General features: G+C 38.9%; 2 protein-coding genes across 2 annotated transcripts; one reads left to right on the forward strand and one right to left on the reverse strand.

The window, feature by feature from the left end:
• Positions 1 to 243: 243 nt before the first annotated feature.
• PNN (pinin, desmosome associated protein) lies at positions 244 to 7513 on the reverse strand. Its single transcript, XM_036881305.2, has 9 exons — positions 6993 to 7513; positions 6260 to 6331; positions 5796 to 5864; positions 5263 to 5335; positions 5054 to 5148; positions 4823 to 4898; positions 3656 to 3811; positions 3440 to 3578; positions 244 to 2745 (listed from the first exon to the last, which is right to left on the reverse strand). Exons 1-9 carry the CDS (start codon positions 7103 to 7105, stop codon positions 1247 to 1249), a joined length of 2292 nt encoding a protein of 763 aa, XP_036737200.2. The 5' UTR covers positions 7106 to 7513; the 3' UTR covers positions 244 to 1246.
• A 3614-nt stretch (positions 7514 to 11127) lies between these two features.
• On the forward strand, positions 11128 to 22055 carry TRAPPC6B (trafficking protein particle complex subunit 6B). The gene is made up of 6 exons (XM_036881318.2): positions 11128 to 11502; positions 15600 to 15667; positions 16416 to 16533; positions 17501 to 17584; positions 20701 to 20794; positions 21527 to 22055. The coding sequence occupies exons 1-6, from the start codon at positions 11422 to 11424 to the stop codon at positions 21556 to 21558; spliced, it is 477 nt and encodes a 158-aa protein (XP_036737213.1). The 5' UTR covers positions 11128 to 11421; the 3' UTR covers positions 21559 to 22055.
• The last annotated feature ends 345 nt before the right edge of the window (positions 22056 to 22400 follow it).

The following is a 22400-nucleotide window of genomic DNA, read 5'->3' on the forward strand; positions in this document are numbered from 1 at the left end:
CTGCTTAATAATTACACCAAGGATTTTAAAACAGTTCTTTAACATGTTCGCTTACATTTATACAATGCTGGAAATGCTTGACATTTTCACTATTACCATTTACTTGTCAAGAGAATGTTTAAGTATTCAAAATCAAACCTAGTTACAATGTTAAATAATGAAATCAAAAAAGGCCATTTGCAATTTAAGTGCTCTTGTATGAAGCATCAGAAAGTTAATACAAGTACTAGTCTTAAGCAGTCACACAAATCTAAGCCACATTTATTTACACATGTATAGTAGTGGGCAACAAGATACTCCAGATGCATACAAATTTATAAAACAAAGTTAATCATCACTTGGTACACTGTGTTTTCCTGCTTACAGATTCAAGTGTAGATGAACTTCCTTCATTTTGTAAACTTTCATACAACTTAAAAAGTCTTGAAAACACACATTGGCATGTTTCAGTTAAAGCCAACACAAAAGTTAAGACAAGACCACAAACTCAAAACCAAGTTTAGAATATACTTTTCTACCTCCCTTCCCTAGAGAAGTGACTATTTTAACAGATGTATATGCTATTATCCCGAAAGTAACCTTGGAGACAAATGATGCTCCCATAATCGTGAAGAAAATGCCCACCAAATCATACTGCTTAATCTACCAAATATGAGAAACGGAAAAATGCTTAGATAAAAATAACGAGATTAGAAAAAGTAAATGATTTTAAGGAGACTGTCTCCCCTCAAAGCTGCGAAGATCTGACAACTCAAATACCTAAGGCAAATAAAAGTGAGACCTTCAAAGACATTCTAACCACACTCGGTATCTAATGACAAAAGCTGAAAATGTTATCAAGAGGTATTATACAAGCATCAACGACGACATCTCAAAACTAATGAAAGAAACACACATTTATTTCTACGAAAGCAATGAATGTATTATACAGATTTGGGAAGAGACTTAAAGATTTACCTATTAAAATATACAGATTCCTCCTGAAGAGTATAGGATATTTAAAAAAGATGACAAGGGATGTTAATCTTTTTTTATTATCATTTTTACATATTTTGGAACCTCACATAATTTTGATAAATAACTCTTACAAAATTATGCAAAAAGTACAAGAATGTCTGGTAAACAAAGTCTGTATTATCCAAAAAGATTTTTTACAACATGCAATTCTTAAGGCAGCATCCTCCTCACAAAGCAGGGCAGTCCCACTCCTCCGGCCGGCTGCTGCGACGGGCCGGCGACCGCGCCGTCAGCGCCGCTTGTCCTTCCTGTCTGCCTTGCGGTCCCTCTCGCTCCGCGCCGGCCGCTTGCCCGACCGACTACTCTCTGACACAGACCTCTTTCTGTCGGACCGGGCGCTCTTATCCTTGGGAGCCTTGGCGTCCCTCCCCCCGCCCTTGGCGGCCTTGTGCCCCCGCTCCTGCCCTGTTGGGTCCCTCCGCTTGCGCTCCGTGCTGCGCCTGTGCTTCCTGTCCCTGCGGCGCCCCCGGCCCCGACTCCGGCTTCTGCTCTCACTGCTACTCGTGCTGCTGCTGCTGCTGCCGCGGCTGCTGCTGCCGCTCGTGCTGGAGCTGCTACTGGAGCTGCTGCGGCTGCTGCTGCTGCCGCTACTGGAGCTGCTGCCGCTGCTGCTGCTGGTCGAGCTGCTGCTAGAGCTGCTGCTGCTACTGCTGCCGCTCCTACTCTTGCTTGCTTTGTTCCTAGCGCGCCCCCTGCTGCTGCTCCTCGCCTTGGCCTTGCCTTTGCCATCGGGAGGAACCGCTACAATGGCTCCCCCTGTGCCCTGGACAGCTTTGACAACCTCTGCAGGGAGTGGTTGCCCCTGCTCGAGGGCGACCTGAGGTGTTGGCTGTGAGCCGGCAATGGGCAAAGTGTCGGGATGGGAGAAGGGCTGGGGGGCTGCCTGGGGCTGTGGGACAGGCTGGGACTGGGGGACTGCCTGGGGCTGCGGGGTTGCCTGGGCTTGAGGCTGGGACAGGGGCTGCTGGACCGCATGGGGCTGGGGCTGGGGCTGGGGCTGGGGCTGGGACTGGGACTGGGACGGGGGTAGGGAAGGAGGCAGGGACAGGGCCTGGGACACTGGCTGGGACTGAGACAGGGACAGGGACAGGGGCTGGGGCTGAGCAACAGGCTCAGGCTGGGGCTCAGATTCTTTCTCTTTATCCTCAGGCTCATTTTCCATCTCTACAGCACTAGCATACTCTTTCGCAGGAGAAAGAGATTTACATTCTTTATCTGGTTCAACTTCAAACTCCATCTCTGGCTCCAATTCTTTGCTAGTTTCATTTTCTGAAGGTTCTATACTTTCCACTTGATTGGTTTCCATGACCTCCTGCTCAGCAATCACATTTTTGACACTCTCCACCATCTCTAGCACATCCATAGCTTCTTCAGGCTGACTATTCTGCTGCTTCTCACCTTCCCTTACCTCCGTGTCCTCCTCCATCTTAACCTCCATTTCCTGTTTCTGTTCCTCCTCCTCCTGTTCTTTCTCTGCATCACTATGAACTATCCCTATTTCCTTTTCCTCTTCCTCTCCTGCTTCCTCTATTTCTACATCATTGTGCTGATTACCTGTCTCCTCCAACTCTTCCTCTCGCTGAGCCACCTTACCCTCTTCTTGTTCCGCCTTCTGTTCTTCATTACGCACCACCTGATGCTCTCTTTCCTTCATTGATTGTCTTCTAGGCCTAGCCTCCATTTTATTTATTTGTTCTGCAAATTCGATGCGTCTACCTTCAAATAAAGCTGAAGAATAAAAAAATTGACATGTGCAGTTCACTATCCTTAAAATTCAAAGTCACAATTTGACACCTCATCACAACTGTCGTTGATCTTTAATTTTTGTAAAGAAATGATGACTAAAGATTGATTATGGCAAGTAAATAAACAACACTGTCATACAACAATAAAAGCAAAGATCTACTGGAAACCTACATATACTAAGTTAGCAGCAGACAAAACTCTGCCACATTACCTAGGTGATAGAAAAACATAACAATCTTTGCTATTTACTTTATGCTAAATAAAATAAAATTTCTTTAAAACAGAATCAGTTTTATGGTATCATATCATACATTAATTCTTCTGAACCCAAGAGGCAAATCATTAACAACCGTCTTAGAGGTGCCTATTCTTCCATGTGTACTCCCTTCCCTCAAGGGACTAATCCATGTTCACTTTTTTCATTAGCATTTGTATGTGGCTACAAAAAAAAGTCATCTCCCTCAAATGCTTAAGAAATACACATGCATTAAGCACTGCCTACAATATGTAAGTTTCAGGTTAAAATGTAACAAATGCTCTTACCCGCCAACATTAACATTTTAGAGTATTTGTTTTGAGAAGTGAACTAGTCAATCACAATTATTACAGGAAACAAAGAAATATACATATACAACCCATTAAGAAAATTTCTATGGGCCTCCTGACATACACTTACCATTCATTTTTCTCTGTGACTCTTCTATTAGTTTTTGGGTAGCTGGACACATTCTTCCAGGAATATAGAACAAATGGGGCTTTGTTTTAGTTCTTATATATTTTATTATCTTGGCATTATGCTCATTCCATTCTTCTTGCTGCAGAAAGGTAAAAAGGTCAGTACTTTTGTAAACATAAAGAATTATCAATCCTAAAATTCCAAAATACTACTCACCAGCTGCGCAAGCTCAACCTTCTGTTCCAAAAGCCGCAATTCTGTCTGTTTAGCACGCCTCTCTTCAAACAGTTCTCTCCTCTCATTTTCTACCTGCTTTCTTTCTTCTTCTGCCTGCACTTCAAGTTTTTGTTCAATTTCCTGGCGCCTCTTTTGCTGAAGGTAAATAATAATCTTTAAAAGCTTATTATGTATCTTGATTATGTGAACCTCTATATTATTAAAGTATTTAGATGTTTCACATTTGCAATTCAGAATAACAGCTAACTCAAATTTACCACTTAGCATTTGAATTGACTGCAATTTCTCTTTGAGGAAATGGGGACCAGAACTTTTTCATGTAAAAATCTGAACTTCAAGGCCATTAGCCATGATATTAAATTACTGTTCCATTCCAACTTAAATTCTAGGAAGACTCTTTCATAAATTGAACTAAAAAAGAAAAGCACTATCTTTGTAGATTATCTTCAGTCAGTTTTGTTTCTAAATCAAAGAATTTGATGTAATATCCTAATGAACAGTCAACTATCTATTTAAAAAAACCTAATGACTTATTCCTCAAACATTAAAATGTTTTTATACCTTTTACATTCTCTAGTAAAGTCACCAATTGAAAGCAGAAATGAAATTTTGTTCATATCCTATAAATGACTAGCTCTCTCTCCTTCCACTACATCTCCGTTAGCAGCAGTAATTCAGTATTGAGCTCCAAGGACATAATTGTGCAACCTTAGTAAATAAAAGCTTCTAGAAAGATGGCACAGTTAAACTGTGGAGGGCAGACAACGTTTATACTTTGTGCTTCAAGAGTGCTAAGTATTGCCTCTGAGTGTATAAATTAGTTTTAAAAATTAGAATAAAAAAAAAAATTTTTTTACAAAAACTAGTTATAGTGATCATGGAGTTCAACTCCCTAGAAAGCACTGGTTCTCTTGAGGCACCAACCAGAACTCTTTGCACTACAAAGAGAAGTTCCCTCAGTTACTTCATACAGCTCAACAACAAAAAAAATCAGTTAACAATACAACAACTTCATTAAGTTTTCCTTGGCTTATTTTTAGGCTTGCAAATATCTTAATTAAGAGAGTTTTTCAGCTTTTAAAAAAGCATATGTAATTCACTACTTTGGTAACTTAAAGGAAGGAAAGGAAAAAACTGCATAAATACCCTTTCAGTAGCAACAGTAGATTCTTGTTTAAATTTCTGAAGGGTGCCCATCAACAAGCCAAATATTCGTCGGTTCCTAAAGAACAGAAAAAGAAGATTCAGTTGCAATAGGTTTCACTTCGTTTAAGCCTGCCATTTCCTAAAAGTATTGGCATTTGAATAATTCCTTCAATCTTCTCAAACTGCATTATCTGACAGGAGTCTCCCCCAGTAAATGGATGCTAAAAATACCTTTGCTTTCCCTTTTCATCCATATTCTGATCCTGGATAAGGTCTCTACGAGTGCGCTCTTTGGAGGTAGCTACAACTGAAGACTGCAAAGCTGGCTGCAGGAGAAAATAAATCTTAGTAATTTAAGTAGCATATGACGGCACTCTTTTAAATGTAGTAAAGTGAAAATACTATGCTCATCCTCTAAGTAACTCTTTAGTTTCAATTACCTTTTTAACATCATCATCCTCTGGGTCGCTCTCCTGGCGTGATTCTCTCCGCGTCCGACGCTCCCCGCCCAGCCTGACATAGGAAAAGGAATTTAAGCATCACTGTAATATTTGCCAAAAGTGCATACCTAGGAAAAGTGACAACTTTTTCTAGGACACAGTTCCAGAACCCACATTTTTTCAGTCCCCATCCTATTTTACTCTTTCCTCTGGTACTAAAAGACAAAATGTATCACAAATACCCAATCCAAACTTTGGTCTCTATAATACTCAAGGTGATTAAGTTTTTTAAGTTGCACAAATTGGCTATTTTCTCAATCTTACTCTTCTCATGACCTTTATTTTGGTAAAATTTCTGTTACTGTTCGTAAAGAACTGAGTTGAGAGATACTTGCTGTCTCAATTCAATCAAATATCAAGGGGAAGAGGAATATTACTCAATTCTAATACAATTCAGTAATATTTATTAAATACTTATATTTGTAAGCTACCTCAGAAAACAGCATACAAGAATGCCTTTTCCTCCAACATACCTATTGACTGCCCCTTCAAGGTCTCTCTGTTTGGCTGGGGGTCCTCCTCCACTATCTGAGAATCCACGCCTGCAATTAAAAATGTCCAACATTAAACCACTTGAAGTTTAAGATGAATATTTCCACTTGGCAAGAAAATTTAACTGGTGTCTTAAAAACCCAATTAAAGCAACCTCAAGTACGCATTCACTCCGAGATGTTTTTACATCATTTTCTAAAAACTACAAAAATAATCAAGTGCATACAAAACTGGTAGTTAATATAGTCTTCAATCTCGACAGTCTGCAAGTAAACCAAGTTCCAGGATTAACTATACAGAAAACTACAGCTTATCAAAACTTTAAACAAACACAAACATTTCTAACCCTAGTTCTACCACAAATTTTGTTAAAACGGATATATTAATTTAGCTGAATAACTACCAGTAGTGTTAGCATATGAATTAAGTGCTAAGGAAATCTTACCTCAACAATAAACTACCACGTCCTCTACCTCCACCAGGACCAGAAAGGGCCAGCAATCTGGCTTGGATAGGCCTGTGAGATATTTACAAATTAGTACAAAAATTGTTACGTGGACACACCTAGAGGTACTAAATAATTTAACGGGTGCGATTCATCATAAGGAAAAAATAACCAAGTATAAAGACGGTTTCAAATCCACGTGTTTGAAACTGGACAGGAAATATACTATTTTAACTTCCTTGTTTCTCGAAGGCCAGTATCACAGAAATTGTATTTACCTCAATGCCACTACACATTAAGAATCAGGTCCTAATTTTGCCAACCCCGAGGAAGACGCACGTGGTGAGGAGCCTAGGCGCGAGGCGGCGGAAGGCGTCCCGGGAGGGTCTCCCGCCAGCCCCAGGCCCGGCGGCAGCGGGAGAAGGAAGGGGCTTTGTGCTGCAGGGCCGGGCCTGCGGGGCCAAGGGCGGGAATCGGCAGCCCGGGCCTTCCTACAGACCGGGGGGCCAGCGCGGCACACCCGGGCCCCGCTCTCCTTCCTCACACACATCTGAGCTCTGGGGCCGACCGCGGGGCCTTGGGGAATCGCACCTCACCGTGGACGTAGTTCTCCCGCCGCCCCGGGAACGCGCCCCGAGGTTCCAGTCTTCTCAGGACTGGTCGACCTCCCCACCCCCAATTCACCCGGCTTGATGGCTGCCTCTCGGAACCGGCGTTTTCCATAGCCCCTTACCTCACATCATTCGGATCTCGCCCAGTGAGCTTGCGAATATTCTCATCCACATTCTTGAGGCTCTCTTTGGCCTTTTCTAGCTGCTCCTGCAAAGTTCTCACCGCGACCGCCATCTTCTCCCAGCGGCAGGCTTCCCGACTGCTCTACAGGCCGCGCCGGCTGTGTCGCGCCGCGAGACGCGAGAGGACTGACAGCTAGGATCAGCCAATGACTATAAGCGTAGTTTTTCGGCCTCAACCACTCAGCGACCGGAAAGGGGACTCTGAGCCAATGAAAAGTCGTCCAGGCGGTCCCCGCCTTACCCAGTTCCCCGCGGGTGGCCGGGCTCCGTTTCATACGAAGGGCCGGGGCGGGTTTGAGAGCCCACGGGTCCCCCGAGAAGTGGGCTCGTGGGCCTGATTTCCTGGTGAAGATCGCGGTGTTTTTCAGCCTTTTAAACCTGTGATCTGACGTACTTTACATCGTTTTAGTCACCTAATCACAGAGTAGGATGTACTCGAGTCTATTTTCCCCTCTTCCTCAGTCAATGATTTGATTACGAAAGGGTGCGGCTGTTTTACTGGCGCGCATGCCCATAGAGTGGGTGGTAGGAGTGGCGCAGGCTTCCCAGGATAAGGTTACGCCAAAACGGGCAGAGGGAAGCGAAAAAGAAACAGGCAGCCTTGAATCCTTAATAATTAACTCTCTTGTTCTGTACTCCGTGTGGAACGCTTTGCATGCCTTATCAATCACAACAAAAAGCTTGATAGAAGTGCCTGTTATTACTGATACGGAAATTGAGTCTGCAGATACTGTAACGGTCCCTAGACCACGCCGGCCGAGAACCACCGCGCGGTCACACCCCGTGCGAGGCTGTCTTAGAAGAAAAGGAAAGCGGTTCTGAGGCAGGCCTTAGCCCGTAACCTAGTCAAGAACTGCTTGGTTTAATACAGAGTTTGGGAGAGTGGCTCTACTGTTAGTTGTATGGATGTCATCTGACCTCAGGTCCTGCTCCAGCTACACTGCCAACGTGAGAACTGGTTTTGTTCCAAAAATAACATTTGCGAATTATAGTTCAGAAAGCAGTTTTCCACAGAAACAATGTTATAAATAATCTTTGGGCTCTCAACTTCCTTCAGCCGAGCATCCTCTTTGTACCAAGCTTTAGCGGGCCAATAGTATGTAACTTGAACTACCACTTTAATTCATCCAACTGCCTTTAAAAGCCCCACCTGTGTATCCCCAGTATGCTGGTCTCTGAGGATAGAGCCGAGAACACAGTTCCTGGGGTTCTTCCTCGGTGGAGTTTGTAGATTCCTCACGAAGCAAAGATCATTTATGCACTCATTCATTGATTCAACAAATATTTATTGAGTGCCTACAATGTGCCAGGCACTAGTCTACGTACTTGGATGTATCAGTGTACAATAAAAGTCTCCACCCTCAAGGAGTTTAGCGACAGGAAAAGTGTGGAGACAGTCGATAGACCTAAGTAAATTACACAGCATGTCAGGATTGAGAAATGCTACAGAAAAGTAAAGGTGAGTAAGGGATGAAAAGTTGATATGTAATTATTTAATTCTGATTATGAGCGTACTTTGTCTCATTGATCCTTTTTACAACAGTTTGTAATAGGCAGTACATGAAGCATGAGAATCTGGTAATAGTAGATACTAACCGCTATATGTAACATTTGTTCTATGGGAAAATGTTTTTAGAGTTAACAAAAATATAGTATCTATTCCTACTTCCATAGACTCTATTACTAGGATCCTGGGCAATTTAACAGTCTCTTTTACGGGACAGAATCAGTGGAATGCAGCATTTGACATTTAGTAGATGCTCAATAAACCTAAGTTTCCCTCTGTTCTTCAAAATACTCTAAGAACCCCATGTTAGTGTGGTTTGAGAAAACAATCTTACTAAATTGGTCAGTTGTTTACTCTGACAGAAATGGTGGGCTGGACTCCTGTTCCTTGATGTTGGTGATGAGGGGAGAATACAACTGAAACATAAGGGACTTCATTTCACATATGGGAAATTTTAGTGCTGGAAAAATTAAGATCATGGTTGCAAAATACCCTGCAAAACTACACTAATGCTTTCCATCTTAGCTGAAATTTTTATGCTGGATTTATGTGATGATTGAATAAACTGATAAAAACATTAGAAGGGAGAAGGGACATGTGAAAAGAAAAAAAAAGCTGTCTTAACTCCAATTATTAAATTTATTGTGACCAAGCTGAGAAATTTCAGTGTTAGTTGTGATGCTGGGGTTCTTGTTTGCAGAGTCGAAAAATGAACTTAGCAGTCAAGGTAGGAGAGCCAGGGAGAGGATTTTATTTAGAGATACAGTGAGAGGACAGAGCTCCTGGCTCACACCAGGAGGGGACATGAGAGTCCTTAGCGGTGCATTGTCTAGGGTATTTATAGGTGTAAGATAAATTCTAGCCGAAATAAGCAGTCAAAGTGAGGCAACAAAGGGCCAGATAATTTATTTAAATACCACCCCTGGGTGATGTTCTCCCGGCCTGGGTACTACAAGCTGGAGAAGTCACACCCGGTTAGGGAGGTGGGGCGTTTATAAGGGATTAGGAGCGGGAGGAGTGGGCAAACTACCTTAGGGGGGTGTTGAGAGTTATGATTGGCTAAAGGTGACATAATAGTCAACCAGAAACTTTTTTCTTTCCAAGAGGGAGGAGGCTGACATCCTGGTCTTAGTTGGCACACCAGGATGGAATTCAGGGAGAGCTGTCCCCTTTCCATATAAGGCACGGACTTTGGGGTCTGGTCTGTTCTCCCCCTATGGCATCTCTCTGTTCTGTTTGCACGTCCTTGTTTTTCCTTTCTCCAGCCTAACAATAGGCAGTTGAGAGACAAAGAGCTAGGGATGTAGATCCACCAAATGGTCTCTAAATGTTATTTTTAAAGAGACACTACATTTCTTATCAATTTTTGGACTATTTTGCAGAGTTAACATAAGAAATTTACTGTATTGATTCTTTCTCAGGATAGCAGTTTCTTGGTTTGGGAGTATATCACTCAAGGCTGCTTGTCTTGCCTTCAAGGTGAGCTGAGCTATTGACTTGATTTGGGCTGGAAGAGGAAAAGGAGCATCTGGGTAAAGTTTAAAGATAAACTGGGCCTTTTAGCAGGCTAAAGTAAATTTTACAATAGCCTCATTTAATTGACACAAACAAGACATGGGCTATGTTGAGGTATTTTCTTATCTGGGAGATGTTCAAATATTCTAGGCCAAGTTACTCCTGGCTTTTTAGTTTTAACTAATCTTTACTGAAGATGCTTATATTCCTAGTTTGATATTTTATTTTAGAGAATTAATGTGACTTTGTCTTTGCTTAATTGTTTAACATGGAGTTTTGATAGGGGTCTTTTTCCAGAGGCCCTCACCCTACTCTGACTACACCCATGGTCCCTGTCTCAGTTGGAGGGTATCAATAAATTAATTGGAAAAGAAGTTTTGCCCTTGTGAATTACTAAGCAAAATGTAATCACAGGCTAATCAATACCTTTGAGCCAGTTTGACAAATGTAAAAGGTGCATATAATGTAACATGTATTTGCACCTCCGTAGTTGTCTCACATCCACCGTAGATTCTTATAAACTCCATTTCATAGTGATGTCGATTTTCTTAAGTCTTTAGCACTTTTCCATTCACCTATTCCTCTAATTAATCTGTATTTTCTTGTTCAAGTTTATCTTTTTCTTTGCTTACTTCATCCCTCTTGTACCTTACACCTCACTCCCAGTAAACTTTCTGGCGGCCGAAATAGCTCTAAAACTTTTTGTATACCCAGGCTTAATTCAAAATGTACTCGGATCATTTCCCAATATACCTAAAACTTATGGCCTGAAAAAATGATTTATTTACTCTTTACAACTTTTTATTTTGGGGAACATGGCAGAAGTGGAAGCTTTCAATGAAGCTAATAGACATTCTTGTAGGTTCTAACACTGCTAACTAACACAGGGACGGCAGCGGGACCTTCTTTTTCTTTACTTCACTCACCACCCGCCACCTCCGACAGCACGTGGGAAAGGAACCTTTTTCCTACAGGTCTTCACCAGGGAACGGAACTCGGTGACCATAGAGTTGGCAGAATGCCGGGGTAGAGGGGACCGGAAGTTGTTTTTTCCGCCCCTTGCCTTGGAGCGGGACCGGGCCTCTGCCGGTTGGGATTGGTTCCCATTGCTGTCAGACTCTCCACCCTAGAGCGTGGTGGCCCTGGGCTGTGCTCTCCCGGCTTCAGTGCTCACTCTGGTACCAGCCTTCAGGGAACGGAGTGAATTCCTCGGCCTCCTAGCGACGAGAGACGGGTGCGGACTGAGGGAGCGGCGACACAGTCCGCATAGCTCAGGCGCTAACTGGAGCCCCGGAGCCCGGCCTAAACGGGAGCTGAAGCCCGGAGCTTGGAAGAATAAGCGGGAAATGGCGGACGAGGCGCTGTTTTTGCTTCTCCATAACGAGATGGTGTCTGGGGTGTACAAGTCCGCGGAGCAGGGGGAGGTGGTGAGTGCTGCCACACGCCCTTCAGGTCCTTTTGCGGTGACACTCCTTGTTTCCCCTCAGTTCTTTTCTTAAACCCCTGTCCCATCACCACCCAACACCTCCGAGCGTAGACAAACGTAGACAAACCAGCGGTCCTCTTCCAGGTATCCTCAGCCCTAGGACCTAGCGGCTGTCTTTAGTCTTTAATCCTCATCTCTTTCGCAGTTTGTACTACCTGATACGTTTTATGCATTCTCGTATCTGTCCTGCAGGCCACAGCTTTTTACTTTCAACGTTCTCCCTACCGTGATTTACGGCAGAGTAAACTGCACAGCTGGTTTTGGCGCCCCTACTTAATTCTGCTAGCACTTCCGAGCAGTCCACTCGATAGAACCTGTCCCACCCTTAAGAGAATCCTGGCCCTCCCTCCCGATCCCTAACCAGTATCAACTCCCACACGACTCGAAGACAGAAGGCCTGTGAGATCTGAGGTCCAAGTAGAGGAAAGTTTGCAGGCGTTACTGTAAATAGGAAACACAAGTTTAATTTAAAAAATACTTGTTTGATGCCCATTATATGTCAGAGGTAGTTCTAGGAGCAGGGATAGAGTAATGAATGAAACAATGATCCCATACTCGTGGACGTCACTCCTAATATGTGGAAGTCCTCATTCACTCATTGATTTATTCGGAAAATATTGTTTGTTGTGGGCCTGACAATGGCTTAGATGAATTAGATAGAACCCCTATCTCACAGTTTTTATGGAATAGGGGTTCAGTGAATATTATAGTGGGTGGTAATTAGAGTCATGGAGTTGTAATGGATTTTATAAATGAGATACTCCAAAGTCATGCTCAGGTCAGTAGCCCTTTCTATAATGCTGTTGACGAAGAGGGGTGAAAAGTGGGGGTAGGAAGATCACCCTAGGCATAGTAAAGGTATAGAGGTATGAAGAAGGAGTGTTGTGGTGTATTTAAAATGCTTAAGCATTTTACTGTGACTAGATTGAATGCGTGGAGGGTGAGAAGGGTTGAGAACTGAAGCTAGAAGAACCTTGTCTGACCAAAGAATTTGGACCTTCTCAGTGGAGGACTTGTAAGGAAAGATGACATGGCCCATTTGCTTTTTGAAATAGAATCCAGTGTTTGGATGAGAGAGGGAAGATTCTTGTAGTTAGATGATCCATTACTTCAGTCTAGGTAGGCGATAATGAAGATCTGATTTAAGACAGGGATAGAAGAAGATAGGTAGAATTTCTGGGACATGTTTAGGTATAGGAGTGATTGTTAAAAATTATCCCCGGGTTTTTAGCTTGAGCAGCTTAGTTGGATGGAGAAGGAATAAAGGAGAAGAAAGAGGTGAAGATAATGAATTATTTTGGACAGACTGAATTTTTTGAGGTTTCTGTAGGTCAGACACCCAAGAAAAGGTACTGCTGGTTTGTAAACTACAAAAAGAATAGTGTCTTAGGCTGTTTGGGCTGCTATAATAAAATACCATAGACTGGGTGGCTTATAAACAACAGAACTTTATTTCTCACAGTTCTGAATACTAGGATGTCCAAGACCAAGATGCCAGCATATTTGGTGACTGCTGAAGGCCTGCTTTTGGCTCATACATAGATGCCTTTTGGCTGTGTGCTCACGTGGAAGGGGCTAGCTATTTTTCAGGTCTCTTTTATAAGGGCACTAATCCTATTCTTGAGCACCCCATCCTAATGACAGAATCATCTCCCAAGGGTCCTACCTTCTAATACCATCACATTATAGGGTAGGATTTCAACATATGAATTTGGAGGGAAGACATTCAGTCTTTGGCAGAGGGGCATAATGCATTTGGAGATCTCATTAGGAAAATATCAGATTATTGAAAATGAAGCAAATTCTGTTCTTATTCAGACTCACTATAATAAGTATTTTTTCCAAGGACCAAACTTTATCAACAACAATCAATGATTTTTTATGTTTAACATCTGTGCTAAATGCTGAGTAGTAGATATTTGCTGTTTGTGCAAAGGTAGCCTCCCTTTTCCCCAAAGAATAATTAGCAACGTACTCCTTTTACTCTTTTATTATAAAATCCTTGCTCTCCACCCACCATTCTCTTCATTCTCTTCTCTCATTCATTTCTTTCCCTCTTCCAACTCTGGCCCAGGAAAGTTTTTTTTTTTAATTCCTCTCTTTTTTCCAATGGATTAACTAAAATAAAACAGCTATTCTAATCATGACTGATAATTTTAAGAGATGTGTTAGTCATATAAGAAAGGAACTCCAAAAGAAAAAAATAACTTTCTTTTCCTATTGCAATTTATTTATGATGGGAAAAAGTTGAAAGTGCACATAAGCAAAATGGATTTTTAAAAAGTTATGTGGCAGTCTTAAGGATTAGAATCCATGTTGGAACCTAGGTGTATAAGGATTCATTACATTAGTGTCTCTATTTCAAATTTTTTGTAATAAAAATATGTAAAAGAAGGCACATAATGTTGTCACCTAGAAATGGTTTTAATATATCTTTTCAGACATAAAGCTGTAAGTTTTGAAGTGAAATAGAGGAAAGAACCACTGTCACCCTCCAAATTGGATTGTCAAACTATGAAGAGGAATTAAAATCTCTGAAAACTGAACAATTGGGCATTTACCAATTTATGAAGAATTTTTTTTTTTTAAAGGCTAATGGATAAAATATTCTCATTTAATTTTTCTAAAAATCTGGTATCTACTAGTGAGCAGTCACGGATGCCAAAGTAAATGAACAAGATAATGACTATCATTTTAAATATTCCTAGTTTGAGGGGCCTATGGGGCCTCCAGATGGCTATTTTCAGTAAAATCTGTACTGAAAATAAAGTGAGAAGTCACAGCCCCACTAGTGAAGTACATGGTTCCTTAGAAGAAAGTTCAGTAAATAATGAGGCCTGTGATGTACTTACTGGGAGACACACGGGCTTCAAAATATGTAACAATCACTGCCCTCTCGGAACTGTGTTCTAGCAGTGGATGGGGATGGGGGTACATGGGCAATATAAAATTAATAAAATGTATAGTGTGTTAGAAGATGAAAGTTCTTTGGAGACATTAAACAGGGATATGGGATCGGGCATTGGAATCACTTTTAGAGGGCTTCTTAAAAAACAGTTTACTGACTCCACACCTGCAGTTTCTGATTCAATAAATTGGGGGTGGGATTACAGAATTTGCAGTTTTTACAGGTTCCCATGAGATCCTGATGTTGCTGGTCTTGGGACACACTTTTGAGAATTACTAGGACAGGGAGTTTCTGAAGAACAATGATGTTGTGGTTTTAAAGAAGATGGTTAAAATGGGCCTCACTGAGGTGGTGACATGTGAGTGGAGACTTGAAGTAAGGGAATTGGTCATGTGACTATCTGAAGGAAGAGCTGCCCTTGCCAGAGCCCTGAGTTTGGAGCATGGCTGTATGTTTAAGGACAGCAAGAAGACCAGTGTAGCTAGAGACAAATGAGTGAAAAGTAGAAGGTTGAGGTCAGAGAGGTACAGCAGTCTGGATTGTATAAGGCTTTGTAGGTCATCTAGAGGATCTGGGCAGTCTGAAAAGTGTTATAATAAGGGGTGATACTTAAAGCCTTAAGACTAGGTGAGATTGTCAAAGGAATAGCAAAGTAATTGCGTGATTCCAGGCATAGGATGGGGGGGATCATGAACGAAGACCCACTGAGAACCGGAAAACTTGGATGACTCTAAGACATTTTGAAGCAAGGAACCATAAAACTTAATGATGGCACAAAGGGAATGGCTGATGGAAAACAGTCAAAGATGATACCTTTGACCTCATTTTTATGATTGAAGAGACGAAAATAGTTGAAAATAGAAAAAAGTGTTTGGGGGGAGCTGTAGTTAGGAAGAGGCTTTGGTGTTTCTGAAAAGTATTAATAAGTAGCAGTTCCCTGTTTATCTTATTGCCTTATGAAAATGATTAGTGCTAAGAAAATTCAAGTATCACTTGTAATTCACTTAGTTTCAGTGGAAAAAGTATAAATATTTACATTAAAATATTTTTAGCCAACATCGTAAAACAATTTTTGAATATTAACATTCTGGCATTCTAAAAGTATTCAAAACTATTATTTTTTAAAATAGGAAAATGGACGCTGTATTACTAAACTGGAAAACATGGGGTTTCGAGTGGGACAAGGATTGATAGAAAGGTGAGCAGTATGGATTTGAAAATTTTCTTCCAGGTAGGTTATGAACAAAGATTATCCATTTCAAAAGATTACCTAAAATTTGAGATAACTTTAATTTTAATTCCCAGATTTTATTTATTCTGTGTTCTTTAATATCACAAGCTGAAATTTCTTATTATGTCTGATGCTATTTTAACTTTTTTATCCAACTTTATGACTTGGTATTTGAAGAAAATATGTATTTTACATTTTAGACTTTTTTCTGAAAATTTTGGTATACTGAAACAACTAAAATCTTGTTGCATTTCCTACTTAAGGTTTAGTAGGTTCTTTAACTTAAGTGTAATTTTGTTTAAATGCATAAGGATAGGAATGCCTTAGAGTCTATGTTTATGAATTCAGTAATCTTCCAATTTATAGGTCAGTTCTTTTTAGTGTTTATTTCTCACTCTCTGAATAGTGAACTCTTACTATATTTTCTTTAACAATACCAGGATCATGTTCAGCCTTTTTTTTTTTTCTTTGCTAGAATGAATTGTACCTAAAATTGTGGCTTACTGTTAAACTAATATACTATTAGGCTAATTTTAACACCGTAATTATTTGAGAATGTGAATCCGTTGAGATGGGATCTTCTCTGCTTGGCACTTTTCAGTTTATGACTGTCAAATGTTCAGTACTATTCTGGCTTTTGAAATTAGTGAATAATTTGCCTCTCCTGCTTTTTTTGGAGGAAAAATACTGTATTACATCTTGTCAATCTTTTTAGGTTTACAAAAGATACTGCAAGGTTCAAGGATGAGTTAGATATCATGAAATTCATTTGTAAAGATTTTTGGACTACAGTATTTAAGAAACAAATCGACAATCTACGGACAAATCATCAGGTACTTAGATAAACTAAGGCCTATTTTTTAAAGTCCTTTAACTTAATGTCCTGTTTTAGTGATTTACTTAATACATAGAATTTAAGATAATTTCTAGTTAATTTTAGAATGTTTTTCTTATATGTTATTCATAATAAATTACTTTTTCTCTCTACTAGGGTATACTGAATATAGACAAAAGGACAATTATCAGTAATGATAGCTATTTCTTTTCTCCAATTAAATAAGTTATTTTAAGTTAAAAAGCAAATGTCAGAGAATAAAGGTTTTAGCATTTGGTTCCTTAGTTACTGGTGGTGTCTTTAGAGTAAACTTCTAAAGTCTAATTTATAGAGAATAAATATGCTCTTAAATACTCAACTATCTCTTGCATTGTTTGGTTACTGTCATATTTTCTATTCTTAAAATATTTTGTTAATATAAAAATTAGCAGATTGTGTGGAAAATTATGCTTTTAAATATTTTATAAAACTCAAGGATATATTTAGAGTGATCTGGATTTTGATTAAATAGAAAGAATGAAAATAGTGTATCTAGTACCTACCAAGAGAATTCATTTCTTCATATAACAGTACAGCCTTAGCTTGGAAGTACATGAAATGCTAGTGAAAAGAGTAACTCTGACTATTGGTTTTCTAGATAAGAGTTAATAATATAAGTAATTGCTGATTTCACTTGGACATGTATTTCTGATTCCTTTGCACTCGACTGTGAGTTCTTTAAAGATAGGAACTATGTCTTATCTATCTTTGTATCTTCAGTATCTAAAATTCAATAGTATTTGTGTTATAAAATGCTAAACAACTCTTCAGCTTGAACACTGCAAAACTCCTTCATTTAAGGAAAATTTGGCTAAGAGAGTTTTAATAGCTGTTGCAAAACTCTTAAAGTGTTTTGAAGGGAAAAGTTAATTTTTAAGGACTATAGACTACATTGACTCTGGATGCTTTTTCTGTTTTTGGAACAGGGCATCTATGTACTTCAGGACAACAAATTTCGTCTGCTTACTCAGATGTCTGCAGGAAAACAGTATTTAGAACATGCATCTAAGGTATTTAATAGAATAGAAGATTGGGGTTCTCTTTTGAGAAACGTAGAACCATTAGGAAAATTACAGTGCCAATCACAACAGACTTTTGAATTTAAAATAGGTTTTAAAGTTGTTCATTTTTGTATAAACACTTTCCTATGAAATAAGAGACAGATGTTAATCATATTAAAATAACTTACATTAACATGTAGCTAAGTCAGCTTATGATGACTAATTAAAGAAACTGTAAATAAATATCATTGAAATGTAGATTAATGGTAGATTCTTAAATATAGCATAGATACATCAGAAAAGATACTCAAGCTGCTTATAAAACTGGCATTAGCTGTGCAAAATTATTTATCTCAGTCTATATTTACAATCTCTTAGTTAGAAAAATAAATTTTTAATATTTGTTTCTAAGAATACGTATTTTGTGTTAAGTATGTCTGTGTTTCTGGGTTTTGTATAGTTTTGTTTTTCAATTCCAGGAATCATTTAATAAGTAGATACGATGTGTTAAAGAAAGCTGACAAGTTTTAATGTAAGAGTTCTTTTTTTTTAAATTTTTTATTAAGGTATTATTGATATACACTCTTATGTAGGTTTCACATGAGAAAACAATGTGGTTACTACATTTACCCATATTATCAAGTCCCCACCCATACCCCAATGCAGTCGCTGTCCATCAGTGTAGTAAGATGCTACAGATTCACTATTTGCCTTCTCTGTGCTACACTGTATTCCTCGTGATCCCCCACACCATGTGTACTAAACATAATACCCCTCAATCCCTTTCTCCCTCCTTCCCAACCCGCCCTCCCAAACCCCTCCCCTTTGGTAATGGCTAGTCTCTTCTTGGGGTCTCTGAGTCTGCTATTTTGTTCCTTCAATTTGCTTCGTTGTTATACTCCACAAATGGGGGAAGTCATTTGGCACTTGTCTTTCTCCGCCTGGGTAAATTCCAAGGAGTGGGATTCCTGGGTCAAATGGCATTTCTATTTTTATTTTTTTGAGGAACCTCCATATTGCTTTCCATAATGGTTGAACTAGCTTACATTCCCACCAGCAGTGTAGGAGGATTCTCCTTTCTCCACATCCTCGCCAGCATTTGTTGTTCTTAGTCTTTTCGATGCTGGACATCCTTACTAGTATGAGGTGTTATCTCATTGTGGTTTTAATTTGCATTTCCCTGATGATTAGTGATGATGAGCATCTTTTCACGTGTCTGTTGGCCATCTGAATTTCTTCTTTGGAGAACTGTCTCTTCATATCCTCTGCTCATTTGTTAATCAGGTTATTTGCTTTTTGGGTGTTGAGGTGTGTAAGTTCTTTATATATTTTGGATGTTAACCCCTTGCCGGACATGTAATTTACAAATATATTCTCCCATACTGTAGGATGCCTTTTTGTTCTGTTGATAGTGTCCTTTGCCGTACAGAAACTTAGTTTGACGTAGTCCCATGAGTTCATTTTTGCTTCTGTTTCCCTTGCTCGAGGAGATGCATTCAGGAAGTTGTTGCTCTTGCTTATATTCAGGAGATTTTTGCCTATGTTTTCTTCTAAGAGTTTTATGGTTTCATTACTTACATTCAGGTCTTGATCCATTCTGAATTTACTTTTGTGTGTAGGGTTAAACAATAATCCAGTTTCATTCTCACATGTAGCTGTCCAGTTTTGCCAACACCAGCTGTTGAAGAGGCTGTCATTTCCCCATTGTATATCCATGGCTCCTTTATCATATATTAATTGACCATATATGCTTGGGTTTTTATCAGGGCTCTCTAGTCTGTTCCATTGGTGTATGGGTCTGTTCTTGGGCCAGTACCAAATTGTCTTGATTACTGTGGCTTTGTAGTAGAGCTTGAAGTTGAGGAGCATAATCCCCCCAGCTTTATTCTTCCTTCTCAGGATTGCTTTGGCTATTTGGGGTCTTTTGTGGTTCCATATGAATTTCAGAAAGATTTTCTCTAGTTCATTGAAGAATGTTGTTGGTATTTTGATAGGAATTGCATTGAATCTGTAGATTACTTTAGGCAGGATGGCCATTTTGTAAGGGTTCTTTTGAAGTGATTAAAATATTCCAGGCATTATAAATGGCGGTTTATCTGTAAAAAGTTGTCCAGACCTAAATTATCTAACACAAAGGTAGTATAGGTATAGTGGAAAGAGCATGGACTGAGGACCAAATAAATCTAGATTTTAAGCTAACTCCATAACTTAAGGGTTTGTGACATTGGGTAAGTTATATAACCCCTCTAGATCTTAGTTTCTCATTAGTGAAATTGGTTATAATACCTCTAAAATACCTTTAATGTAGGTTATAATACCTAAAAAGTACCTATAAAATTTCATGACTCCAGAGAGTACTTACCAGGACCCATTTATGTATATGAGTTATAATAATAATAATACTCTATGTTATTCATAGATACAGTCTTGTTGAATGTCATGCAATGCAGAAATGTTGATAATCAAAAATTCTTTGGATTGTCATTTTTTAGTTCCCATTCGTATCCTGGCTTTCTCTGGTGGAACACAGTCCCATTCCCTTTCCTTGTTTCCATGTGACAGGGTTTCTCTGTATTGGCACTATTTATATGTTGAACTAGATAATTCTTTCTTGTGGCCAGCTGTAAGTCTTGAACAAGTTAACATTCTTGGTTGTAGGAAGCAGAAGCCAACTCTGAATGAAATAATGTTAGTTAGCTTACAGAATTGATGGGAAGGCTGAAAAAACAGGCACGAACCCTTGGGAGTTGGAAGCAGCCAGAAGGACAGCCCAGATCACTCCACAGGGAGGTTCTAATTACAATCCTGAAGGCAGCACTGACATTAGATACAAGTCACCTTTGCTCCCTCTAGAACTAATTTTAACCTGTTTCCAGCTTGTTTTTGTCAGTCATTCTAGATTCAGAGTTTTGGACTAAACATCCAGTTGGCCAAGCTTAAGTCATTTGTCCATGTTTTAGTTGTCAAGGAGCTGGGCAGGCAATCTAACAATCAGAATTTTCAGTAATTTGAAAAATTCTTCCACAATCCTTGTTTAAAACCACAGTGAATTAATGTCATAGTTGTCAATGGCTTTACCACCTTAGGAAATCCTTAATATTTTGTACATTTTTTGTTCCTTTCAGTATTTAGCATTTACATGTGGCTTAATCAGAGGTGGCTTATCAAACTTGGGGATAAAAAGTATTGTAACAGCTGAAGTGTCTTCAATGCCTGCCTGTAAGTTGAAGTCACATTTCTTACAAATGTTTTTAGTGATTATTTTTCAGGTCTGGGGTGTTTGGGTTATTTCTTTTTTGTTTTTGTTAACTTAAAGGAAATTTAAAATTCTAAACAATTTTATTTTACTTTCATCAACATTACCATTTAATGCAGTAATATGTAGCATATTTATATTCATATTCAGTGATTTTTAAATTCATAATGGATGATGATTTTTAAAATGTGCTAAAGAAATCCAAATATATAAGACAATTTAAATGATGATTCTTAACTTTTAAAGGAAAATTTTCTGCAGTGTTCTTTTAAGGTACAAATTTCCCTAGAGCATTAAAAAATTTTTAAACAGTTTCCCAGGTTATATTCTATAAATCTAAATAAAGCCAAGTCGTTATATGCTGAACTCCTTTCTAAAGATCTTTTTACCAGAGCTACCAACCAAGAGTAAAATTGACTTGAGAATCACTGTATTTTCTTTCTATTCACAATGATAATTAGCAGAGAAATACCAAAAAGGTAAAAATCATAAAGAGAAACAAAGACACCTGTTCAAAAATTAGATAATCATCTCATAAAAATGGAATTGAATTTATTGAATATTGTGAAGAGTGTGGAAAGTTTTTTGACATTAAGTTTCTTGACTGAAACTACTTCCTAAATAGAAATTGATGTTTAGATTTGTTATCCTTGTGTATAAAATCAAAAAATTATTTCTCATGTTTTCTTTTTCAGGTAAATTTCAAGTGATGATACAGAAGCTGTAGAACATACTGAAATGAAAGTCTTCATCAGTGTAAAGAGATAAATTATTCATATATAAAGTATTTCAAGTAGCAATGATTTAATTACACTTTTGGACATTTGTTTTGATGTAAGCTATTTGCTAACTTCTATAATGAAAGATGCACGCTGAAGCAGGTGTACGGTTGTATTTTATCAATTTAACACAGACCAAGTTAAAGCAGGTAAAGAGACATTCTACCATAATGCACACTTTAGTGAGACTATTAGAATGAAAACCTGATTTCAAATAACTAAATACCAAGATATAGGATCCTTATTTTAAATATTATTTGCTCAGAGTGATGTGTATTTAACTACAGATGGAGAAGCAAAACTCAGGGTTTCATAAATTAGCATAAAGAAAAGTATGCATCAGTCAGAATCATTTGTAAGAATGAACAAAGTTTGGGTTTGTTTTATGAATTTGTCTTATTTAAGAAAAGTAAACAGTATGCTATTAAACTTAATTTTTATTTTATTGCTTGTAATTTATTTCTATTAATGCCTTTTATGCCTGTATAAGTCCGTTACTTACATTGTGTGTTGTGTGTGCGATATATATATAGACACATATATGTACACACATATACATCATATCTAAACTGCTTAAATTACTTAAAAACTTAATTTCATTTTAATAGAACTCAGTGCTTGAGAACTCCAGTAATGTACTACAAGTGAAATATAGATTAGTTGAAATGTGAATTCAGTGACTCTAGGGCCAAAGAATATTATTCCTATTTAAGAAGGACTTTTTATTCTTATTCCTATTACAGTCTTGACTTTCAGCCTCTCTCCCCAAGTGCAGAAGTGCTAATGAAGG

The sequence above is a fragment of the Manis pentadactyla genome, chromosome 11 (assembly GCF_030020395.1).
Source record: "Manis pentadactyla isolate mManPen7 chromosome 11, mManPen7.hap1, whole genome shotgun sequence".
NCBI classification, from domain to species: domain Eukaryota; kingdom Metazoa; phylum Chordata; class Mammalia; order Pholidota; family Manidae; genus Manis; species Manis pentadactyla.

What these genes read in the sequence shown, in the direction of transcription:
- TRAPPC6B (XM_036881318.2), top strand. Translation starts at nt 11,422, where the DNA reads ATGGCGGACGAGGCGCTGTTTTTGCTTCTCCATAACGAGATGGTGTCT. An exon ending in GGACAAGGATTGATAGAAAG is followed by an intron (nt 15,668 to 16,415) that starts GTGAGCAGTATG and finishes CAATCTTTTTAG; the next exon opens with GTTTACAAAAGATACTGCAA. An exon ending in AGTGTCTTCAATGCCTGCCT is followed by an intron (nt 20,795 to 21,526) that starts GTAAGTTGAAGT and finishes TTTCTTTTTCAG; the next exon opens with GTAAATTTCAAGTGATGATA.
- PNN (XM_036881305.2), bottom strand. Translation starts at nt 7,105, where the DNA reads ATGGCGGTCGCGGTGAGAACTTTGCAGGAGCAGCTAGAAAAGGCCAAA. An exon ending in AGGATGATGATGTTAAAAAG is followed by an intron (nt 5,149 to 5,262) that starts GTAATTGAAACT and finishes TTTCTCCTGCAG; the next exon opens with CCAGCTTTGCAGTCTTCAGT. An exon ending in GTCACAGAGAAAAATGAATG is followed by an intron (nt 2,746 to 3,439) that starts GTAAGTGTATGT and finishes TTTATTCTTCAG; the next exon opens with CTTTATTTGAAGGTAGACGC.